The sequence below is a fragment of the Nelusetta ayraudi genome, unplaced genomic scaffold (genome assembly GCF_046127955.1).
Source record: "Nelusetta ayraudi isolate G7.1 ecotype Tasmania unplaced genomic scaffold, CSIRO-AGI_Nayr_v1 ptg000059l, whole genome shotgun sequence".
In the NCBI taxonomy this organism is placed as follows: Eukaryota; Metazoa; Chordata; class Actinopteri; order Tetraodontiformes; family Monacanthidae; genus Nelusetta; species Nelusetta ayraudi.
In genome coordinates this window covers 1,238,745-1,248,920 of record NW_027466109.1, presented here as the reverse complement: position 1 = coordinate 1,248,920, position 10,176 = coordinate 1,238,745, and the positions used below count along the sequence as shown (strand labels likewise).

Sequence of the window (10,176 nt, the reverse complement as noted above, 5' to 3'; positions counted from 1 at the left end):
TGCGAATGGCTGTTGCAACCTACATTCCACCCAATTCTCTAATTAGTTAAGGGAATTAAGTACCACTGGTTTGAGGCTTGACCATCTTAATAAACAGAAACCCAATATATTCACAACAACAAACTTTTAATTAAGGACAGTTTGTTTCATGATAAGGTAACAGTTTAATTGTACAATTACATGCAATATTCACCATATGCAGTGGGAGAGTTACATGGCAAGTGTCACCACCAAAGCTCTATTAGTGAAATTCACACTTCGGCCCTCAGACCTCCAATAAAAACATCTGGCTTCAAACAAAAGAACAATAAAATCACACTGTACACCTGAATTAAATGCGGTACAAAAATAATTCCTCTTGCAAACGTGTGACGGCCGTGCCAGCAGGGGCTGCTGTTTCTCAAAGCGCTTCACCATGGCTGATTATTTCAGGTGACTATGATACCGGCTCTTGTCTACTACCACCGCACACGTTACACTTTAGTCTCTGAAAGCAGGAACCAGCTAGCCGACAGTGTCCTCGTGCCAAAACCATAAAGGTTTTTAGTTCCCCTGCTTGCGGCCCAGCCTGATGTCGTAGGATACCATGTGGTAGTTGTCCCAGGCGAACAGCTTCCTCTGGGCCAAGTTGTAGTCGATCATGCTGTTGTAACGGTGCTTGTTCCTGAGGGGGATGCGCAACGCCTTCCCCTGGCTCGTCTCCGTGTCGTACACATAGTTGACGAGGGTGTCAGGAGCCGAGTAGCTGGCCACCGTATACAGCCTGCCGCAGAGCATGAAGGAGTTGGCCACCGAGGCCTTTCGGATGCTGGTCTCCCAGCTCCTCTTCACCTCCAGGTTGTGCGGGTCCAGCTTAGAGATGACAATGGCGCCCCTGGCCTTGCTGGTGGAGTAGACGGCCCACAGGCCCTGTTCGTCCACCGACAGGTCGATGTCGGTGTAGCCGCCCCAGGAGTAGGGAAACTGGCCGTGGTAGCCGGCGTGCGGGAGGTCGCGGCGGGCCGCCACGCTCTCCGAGGCCAGGTCGTAGCGAATCAGGGTTCGACTCAGGCGCCTCTGGTAGTACAGAGAGCCGCGGTAGACGGCGGCACCAGTGCTCTCCACCTGCTCTGGCAGGAGCAACACCTGACATGGTGAATGAATGGAGAAGAATTAGCATGGTTTGCATAAACCATACCCAGTTTGAGAGCTCCCACGGAGGGAATCCAACTGGTCCCCGCATATCTAACACCTTCAATGTGTGACACCTGCCTTGGATGGGAAACCCTTCGAGAGCTGCTCCATGTCATCGTATCCAAACAGCTTCCTCACGTCTGCACCAATCGTGTCAATGCGCCAGATGGTGTCAGGTCCATAAGGGGAGACCGGCTCCGGATCCTGCATCCAAACCCCGTATTTCCCCTCAATGCTGTCAGCTTTCCTGTGAGTGACAGGCTCACCGATTGAAACCAGCTCCCCACAGCCTGCACAGAAGAGAAGAGAGGGAGTATGAGCGAGACAAGGCTTCTTTTTGAGAACGGTGTGATGTATTGCTAGAGGAATAACTGTTCGAGGTTAGAGTTGGGGCTGGGGTTTGGGTTACATTTGGGGTTAGAGTTGGGGATGGGTTTAGGTTTACATTTTGGGTTAGGGCTTAGGTTGGGGTAGGGCTTATCTTAGGGATAGGGATGGGGTTAAGGTTAGAGTTGGACTGGGGTTAAGGTTGGTGCTGGGATTAGGCTTAAGGTAGGGGTTATGATTGGGGCTGGGGTTTGGGTTACGGTTGGCGTCAGGGTTATGGTTGGGGTTAAGGTTGGGCAGGTGAAGCCTCTAATCAGCAGTCCGTCATTTCTTTTCACAGATCCATGATGCAATTCTACTGCATGATGTCTCTGTTGGCTGCAGCTGTGACTGAGTCGCCAACACAGAGGCACTGACCAGACCACAACCCATCCTGGGTACCCTGCTTGTCTTACCAGGAAAACCACAAGGCTGTATATTTACCTCCTGCCTAAAACACTCCCTTATCTAGTGATGGGTGTTCCAGTTCTTTTTTTAGTGAGCCCAATCAAAACCTGCCTGTCACCCAAGTAAATGACTTTGGTGGCTGATGCTCAGTTTTATATAAAAAATATATATAATAAATAAATACAATTAAATATATAAATATGTCATTATTTTGTTTAAAGTGGAAATAATGACATGAATTCATTTGCACACAATTATATGAAAATGCGCTTATTTAATTTAATTTGATTAAATATTTCCATCGTTTCCATACTGTACACAACTGAGCCGGAGTGATGGCCTGCTAACACGCACACATATATATATATATATATATGTATATGTGTATATACAGGTACTACCCGAAAAATTAGAATATCAAGTAAAAGTTGTTTTATTTTGGCAATTTAACATAAAAGATGAAACCAACAAATTGACATATCTTCAAGGAGTTCCTTGTTGTAACTTTGCTGATTGAGATTTTCAGCTTATTAAAACCACAAACCCACAAACTCAGAAAATTATTTTAAAATTTGAGGGGTTTTTTTAAGCTGCAAGATCTGATCAGCAAAATCCAAAGAAATAAAAACTTGAAATATATTGATTTGCATATTATTCGTTTATATAATATGTGAAATTCACCTTTTAAGTTGAATTGCAGAAATCCATTTGAATGCCGTCGTTTTCTTGTGTTTGTCTGTGGTTACTGTGGTTAAACAAAATTGGAATTGTACTGTTGTCGGGTCATTATTTGGTTTCATCCTACTTAAAGAAAGAAAAGGTGCTATTTTTTATTTTTATTTTTTTATTTATTTTTTTTATTTTTTTATGCGAGATCACAGCGATGCCATTGACTCTGACTTTGCTGTTGTCATCCTGCTGCACTTTTTTCCTTCACCACTGGACTAAATAAAAACATTTTCTGGATCTTAATGTGCCCTATGAATCATCTTCAGTCAGAACACATGGAGCACCTGTAGCACAGGGATCATATCATCATTCTGCCTTGTGTTTCGTTCCAGAAAAAAAAAACAGCTTGCACACTTCATCCCGGATGTAGCTCAGGATTAAGGCTAAGGATAGAATATTATATAAATACACCTAGAGCCGTGTAGGTTTCCCTGTGGCTCGGCCTCATCGCAGATCTGATGACCTCACGTGGCCACTACATGTGCATTTCCAAGATCTGCCCAACAATAAACCTCCCGTCCGCTGGCATGAGTGATGAAGTGGATTTGGGACAGCCATGTATTGGCGGGCGAGACCCCCCTGGGGGAGGGGAGGGGGGGTGGGGCAGCGAGGACGTCTTCACATTTACAAACACGATCATTCAGGTGGGCCTCATACTGGGGCACCGGCATGACGGCGGCATTCTCACCCCAAATGCTGCAGTATTAATAGCAATATTTGGGTCTTGACTTGGGGGGGAGGGGCACAGGGGGGAGTGTCATGTTTGCCAGGTCCAGTGGGGAGGGGGTGAATGGGAGAGAGGCTTCAGCTTCAGGTATGAGTTTGTCGGGGCTTTAAATTTTGTTTTACAGACTTTTGTTAGTTTTTTTTTTTTCATTTTAATCAATATTGATTTGATAACAATCTAATAGTTGTACTCCTTTTTTTTCATTTGTGTTTTTGCACCTTTTGACTTTTTACGAGTTCTCTTTGACACAGGTGAAGTGTTCTTATGAGGGTTTGCAAACCGCTTTGCAAAAACAGGTAAAGTTCATTTGTTTTGCACCTTTATCTGACTAACTTATATTTGCACATATATTACACGTATTATATGTAATTTCACCTCTTCAGTTTATTAATAGCTTGGAGGAAACAGAAGAGCATTCATGAATAAAACAGCTTTGAATTATTTTTGGCTCCCTGCTGTCTGAATGGTGCTGAAAAGCGGTGGTGGTGGTGTGCGACTGGTGTGTGATGCAGACCTGTGTTGTCCTGGGAAATCTCCGGGGCCGGCACCTCTGTCACTTTGGCCTTCAGCTCGTGGAATCCTGGAGATCCGTGCCAGGCCGAGTCTGTCGGAGAAGGAGGAGGTGGAGAAGGTGAGATGCATCCTGCAACCGGAAGCTCAATGTGATGAAAACAAAACAAAACCGGTGTCCCACCTGTGCTGCTGTCGCCCTGCCTGTTGGACCGGCCCATCAGGTGGGACATCGGGCTTGAACCTGAAGGTACGACGCAGAGGTTTGGTTGGTTTGTGTGGGGCCACAATGGTTGAGATGTGTTGTGTTGTGTTGGGTGCTGGGACAGTGTGGCGGCGGCGCTACTGACAGCATGGAATGTGACAGGATGAAACAAACACCGCCTGAGCGGATTCCCAGCTGCTCCGGAGTCAGACAGTCGCTGGATGGGGAGAGAGACCATGTTCGCCCTGGACCCACCCAACCTCACCCCCTGCTACACCCCCTCCTTGCCCTGCCCCCCTCCCTCCACATCACCAAGTCTTCAAAAGTGAAAACCGCAAATTTGGCTTTTTTTCCAATCCCTTCCCATTTCTCCTCATTTGCCCCCACTCCCCATCACTGTCCTCATCCTCCATCCAGCTGCCCAACCCTCCAGGACACGCAACTTTTAACAGTAAACAAGATTGCTGTGAGTCAGTGTGAACAGTTACAGCCTCTTGCTTGTTGATAAATGATGTTTATAGTCATACAAGCCGAGGTATTTAGATGTGTTTTTAATGGAAGGTGATGATGGGGATGAAGCGTTTGGTTCAAGTGTTTGTCAAGTTGATGTGATGTGCAGGAGCACGTGCTCGCCTGGCGTTCCCGCACGTGCACAGTGGGGTTGAATTGGTGCCACACAATAATGGGGCTTCAATGATCCAGAGCGCTTTTAAGCGCAAGCATCTGGAAGCCCATTGTTGATTCCAGATATTGAGCAGCAGGGGCGGCGGGTGCCGTAAACGGGAGGCAGAAGGCCTGGGAAGGTTTCAGCTTCAAAAGAACGTTTGGTGAAAGCCGAAAGGTTAAAAAAGGAAAGAAAAAAAAAAGGGCCCATTTAAAAAGCTTGTAAAACAAAAAAAGGTCAGCTGTGTTTTTGGGGGGCTTTTGAATGAGGGGAAGGTGGGCGGAGCTGAGAGGTTGTTCCCACAGGACGCTGCAATTCGTCATCATAAAGAGCCACATTCTCCTACTGTCCCGTCCACGCCATAGCTATGTGTGCGTGTGCGTGTGCGTGTGCGTGTGCGTGTGTGTGTGTACGCACGCACGCACGCACGCGTCACTTCTGCCTTCATATACTGCCTCTTTGTTTTTTGGGGGGTGTCGCCGGGGAGAATTTCTCCCTCACTTAACAGGTCCTAATTTGCCATAAAGGGGGGCGGGAGGTGGTCGGGGAGAGGGGCAGTTCTGCAAAGCGTTCTGATCTTCTGCAGGTCTGGTCTGCACACACGGCAGCTTCTCAACAACACTGTTCTTGTAAATGAGTCCACGATCCAACATGATTTCAACTTCTTGGGGAAAAAATTAATCCAACCAGGTCTGGTATAGAGTCCCTCTATATATGTGACATGACCAATTGAATTGACTGATTGAAGAGTCTAAGGATACTTTTTTCCCCGGCCTGCTACACATAAAAAACAGGATCAGAACCAGGTAATGAAGCCTTTCACATTAGAAAAGTAAGTAAGTAAGTAAGTATAGTAAAGTCAAGTAATGGAAAGTTAAGGCAAGTCACATCACGACAAGATATGTCAAGTTAAGTTGGGAATTGATATGTTATGTTATGTTATGTTATGTTATGTTTGGTGCAGTTGTGTTAGATTACGTGATGTCAAGTTAGGTAAAATTAGGTTTGCTTAAGCTAAGGTAAGTTAGGTCAAGATACTGTCAATTTAAGTAAAGCTGGGTCAAGTTAAGTTAAGTTAAGTTACATCAAGTCAAACCAAATCATGTTTAGTTATGTTTGTTTATGTACCGTTAAGCTGTGTTAAATTATGTTGCACTAACTGAAGTTAAGCTAAGATAAGTTAAGTTATGTTTAGTCAAGTTAAGTTAAGTTACGATAAAGTTAGGTTAAGTTGAGTTAAGTTAGGTTAAGTTGAGTTAAGTTAAATTAAATTGAATTAAGTTACGTTAAGTTACGTTACAGTCCCAGTGATTGTCAATATAATCCTATGTATCTAATGAGGAACTGACCAGATATTCATGGGAGGTGGGCAAACTGATAAACATGAGGTGAATCACTGAATTAGCTGTTTTGATTTTCAGTAACTGAGTCACTTTAGATGGCAGCATTTGTCACTAAGACTCACTTCCTCAACAAAAAACAACATGTCTGGACTCTGGATGTGAATTCATGGAAATACTGAGCACATTCACTCATCATTCAACATTGAATAATAATGACTCATCATTCATCATTTGGGCAGGTCGAGCAGATGACATCACAACAACTTTCCATTCAAATGAACACCCGGGCCAGAAATGCTTTGCCTTCTTTTCTATCTATTGTCCTGCATCCCTCACTCCTCTCCCTCAACAACAGGAGGCTGCAGCTCAAGTCATCGTCGGGAAGGCAGGTGCAGCAGACTGTTGGGAGATCAGCGCTCTGGATGTCTGCTGGTCTGGGCTTCAAAAAGTAAACACCCTCAGAGGAGGAAGAGGAGTAAACACAGCCGCGGCTCTCAGGACGGCCGTGGAAGCCAATTTGATGAATGTTTGGCCGCCGCAAACACACAGAATACCAGAGAGCTTAACCTCTCCGGCTACAGCCTGGCCGGCTTCCCCCCCGGCTCTCCGCACACATCTAATCTCTGCAGACCCCAGCGGCGCCCTCTTCATCCCGGAAAACCCACCGATCATCTCGCCCAACCACTCCCCCTCCCCCCACCAGCCCCTCAAAACGGGCTATTCGCGCCCTGCTTGGCACGCCAGAGGGAAACACCAGTTCCAGAGCTCATAAATACTGAGCCCCTCTGGCCTGCTACCGTCTCCCGCAGGCAGGAAGTATGAGAGCGAGGACGGAAACCTGAGCCCGGCGTCCCTGCAGACTAGCGGGGCACTAAAAACCATCAAGTGCACAAACACACACGCACACAAACGCACACAAAAGCATGCACGGTGATGGGACGCTAGCCAACGTTTCTCCTGTATTTTGTGTCTCTGCTGGGATTTAAGCGGGATGATTACAGTGTCAGCTGACCTTTGTCACCTCTGCTGCTGCTGTGAACATGTGATCACAGCGCCAGTGCAGCCCCGAGCGCGCGTGCACGGTATTCCACACATGCTTGACATTTCTGTGTCACTGCTGCTGCTGCTCTGCTCTAATGTACTTGTTTCCCTACGGCCAGAGGGTTTTCTGAAATCCCACTTCGGGTTTCAGCCACTGCAGGTTATTGTGCGACTCCCTGCTGCTCCCAGCACGCAAAGGTGTCTTTCCGACCGCACCTCTTACCTGAAACGCCCGCAGCCAGGCCGCCACCGCCGCCCCGCAGCGCGGGGTTGGGCGGCAGGGCAGGAGTCAGCGGAGGGCAGGGTCTGCTCTTCAGCCGCTCCGTCTCCCTCCTCATCTCCTCCGTCCGGCGCTGGAGCCTCTCCAGCTCCTGCTCCAGCCGCCGCTTCTCCCCCCGCAGGAGGTCGCGTTCGCCCACCGCCTGGTTCAGAGCCGCCTGGACCTCCGACGCGGCTGCAGCTCCGGCCGCCCTCGGGGATCCCGCCGCCACCGGGTCACCACTGCCAGTCAGCCTGGAGACCAGGACCTCCAGCATGCTGAGCCTGGCCTTCAGGCCCTCCAGCTCGGGGCCACCGGTCTGAGCGCAGCTGGCCTCGGACGGGCTGGCCACGGTGAAGGTGTACTGGCATCGCCCGCTCCGGTCGTTCCCCCTCCACAGGGCGGCCCGGTCCTGGGCGTCTCCTCGCAGCAGGAGGGCGCACACGCACAAGGACAGAAAGAGGAACATCTTCAGGTCTTTCTAACGCAAGAGTTTTCTTGAAGTCTTTCAGCTGTGACAGCGCTCAGTTGGATTTCTCCTGGAGACTTTCTGCCGCTCCCACTCCCGCTCAGGTGTGTCCTCCTCTTTTTTGTTGTGCTTCCCCTCTTCAGCGGACAGGTCTGCAGCTCTGAGCTCTCCCCCGGCTGCTCCCGGATATTTATACAATCAGGAGGGGACTGAAGGAGGGAGTGAAAGAAGGGGAGAGAGGAGAGGTGGTGGCTGAAGAGGGGGTGAGGGGTTGGCGGGGGGTTAGGGGGGTGGAGGGGAAGGAGGGGGTGGAGGGGCAAAAAAAACGGAAAAGGGAGGGAGGGGTGTGTGTGTGAGAGAGAGAGAGGGTCAGCTCCAAGGAGGAGGGGGAGGAGGAGGAGGAGGAGGAAGAAAAGGGAAAGTTCTGGGATGCTGGTTTGAATTCCACACAGAAAACAAGGCTGTTTTTTCCAGGTGCCGGAGCTGTTTTACGAGACGGACACGTCTCAGTCATGTCTGTAATTCAGCCCCGAGTTCAGTGATTTATTTTGGTCGCCTCCTGATCCGTACTTTCATCTCAGAGGGTTTCTGAGGTTTGGCACTTGCATAGGGAAGGTTGGGGGTGGTGGTGTTGGAAGGTTGGGGGTGGTGGTGTTGGGGGTGTTAGGGTGGTGGTGGTGGTGGTAGAGGTGGTGTTGATGGTGTTTGGGATGTTAGGGGTGGTGGTGGGGTAATGGGGGTGTTGGGGTAATGGAAGTGGTGGTGCTGGTGCTGGGGGTGTTGGTGGTGGTGGTGGTGGTGCAGGGCCTCGTGGGATTCGATTACATCCTGAGGGGAGCCGGTGTCGTCTTTCGTCATTGGCCGGTGGGCAGTGGCGTGACGTGAGCAGGCGGTAAAGTCGGGCATGGCGAGGGCTCGGGGTTACCAGTCCATCGACGAGTGGCCACCTGATCCCCCGACCTCCCCCTCCCTCCCAGGGTTCCTCCAGCTGACCTCAGGTTTGTTTGGTTCTCTCACAGCAGTATTGCCTCATTGCACGAATGTTGTGGGTTGAATTCTGTGTGGATTTTGCAGTGTTCTTCCTGAGTGTGCGTGGGTTTTCTCCTGCTACCCTTTAGCCTCCTGACAGACCACAGACACATCTGGCTGATTGGAAACGGCAACTTGTCACAATGAAAGACTTGTTTCTTACTTTAGTAGTGGTCGTAGTCAGTCGGTACGGGTCGTTTGGATAGAATTCTCTCCCTCTGCGAAACTCCTGAATGGATTCATGTGACTGGGGAAAGTCAACGGTGGTTCCATCTGCAAAAAAGAAAACGACAGGAGAACATCTGTAAAATTTTTCTTTTTTTTAATCTTAGGTGAACCATCTCTTTAATGCAGCACTGTCGGCATCTCCAACTCCTGCCCTGTGAGGCCCCGCCGCTCCTGCACGGTCACGTGAGGAAGAGGTGGAGGAGGAGGAGGAGGAGGGTCATTCCTTGTTTATTTTCAGGAGGGGGCAGGATGAAAGCGGAAGGATACAGCAGGTGCATGCAAAGTCACACACACAGACCCACACAAATCTCAACAATTTCCGACCTTCACTGGGCCCTCAGCTTTCCCTTCATATCCTGCCTCACACTCAGGGCTCCTTCTCTCCTGCAGCCATCTCCTCAAACCACCTGACCTCAGGGAGGTCAGAGGGCAACACAGGGTCGCACAGGATCCCCGCATGCCGGCCGATCCGAGCCGTGTGTTTACGGCAGGTGCCGGAGTCCTGATTGGACGGCTCTCCTCGGCAGCTGGATAAATGCGTGATTGGATGATACGCAGGGTTCCAGGCTGCATCCTCTCACAGGAAACATTGTGACAATGAGAGTGTAGGGAGGAAGCCAGGGGGGTGAAATAAAGGTTAGAAAGAAAAACCATCAAAGAAGGAGCTGGTGGTAAAACCACATGTGGCCTGAAAAAGAGACGAGGAAAGAAAGAAGCTCTTGGAGGAGTAAAGTGGAAAAAAAAAACAATTTTGGTCTGGGAGCAGGAGCTTTTTTTCTGGTAAAATCAAAGACATTTTCTTTCTTCTTGACATTTATCTCATATTTCTGCTGGCACACCCTTACACATCAGGAAGCTCCCCTGGGCTGTGTGTGTATAGGCTGAGTCTGTGAGACTGACTAATGCTGGCTGGTTCACTGTCCACTGTGTTTCCTCTCCTGTGACTTCAGCTCACTTTTATTGCACTTGTATAACTTCTGCTATGCCCGGAATCCGAGTGGATGGACAAAACAAAAACAGGAGTG

The 10,176-nt window shown here is 49.1% G+C and overlaps 1 protein-coding gene across 1 annotated transcript; it reads right to left on the bottom strand.

Annotated features, from left to right (window-relative positions):
* Positions 1–109: 109 nt before the first annotated feature.
* myoc (myocilin) lies at positions 110–8,084 on the bottom strand. The gene is made up of 5 exons (XM_076039269.1): positions 7,390–8,084; positions 4,098–4,157; positions 3,918–4,007; positions 1,252–1,463; positions 110–1,125 (listed from the first exon to the last, which is right to left on the bottom strand). Exons 1-5 carry the CDS (start codon positions 7,892–7,894, stop codon positions 544–546), a joined length of 1,449 nt encoding a protein of 482 aa, XP_075895384.1. The 5' UTR covers positions 7,895–8,084; the 3' UTR covers positions 110–543.
* Between the last annotated feature and the right edge of the window lie 2,092 nt (positions 8,085–10,176).

What these genes read in the sequence shown, in the direction of transcription:
- myoc (XM_076039269.1), bottom strand. Translation starts at nt 7,894, where the DNA reads ATGTTCCTCTTTCTGTCCTTGTGCGTGTGCGCCCTCCTGCTGCGAGGA. An exon ending in GCAGGGCGACAGCAGCACAG is followed by an intron (nt 4,008 to 4,097) that starts GTGGGACACCGG and finishes CTTCTCCGACAG; the next exon opens with ACTCGGCCTGGCACGGATCT. An exon ending in CGAAGGGTTTCCCATCCAAG is followed by an intron (nt 1,126 to 1,251) that starts GCAGGTGTCACA and finishes TCACCATGTCAG; the next exon opens with GTGTTGCTCCTGCCAGAGCA.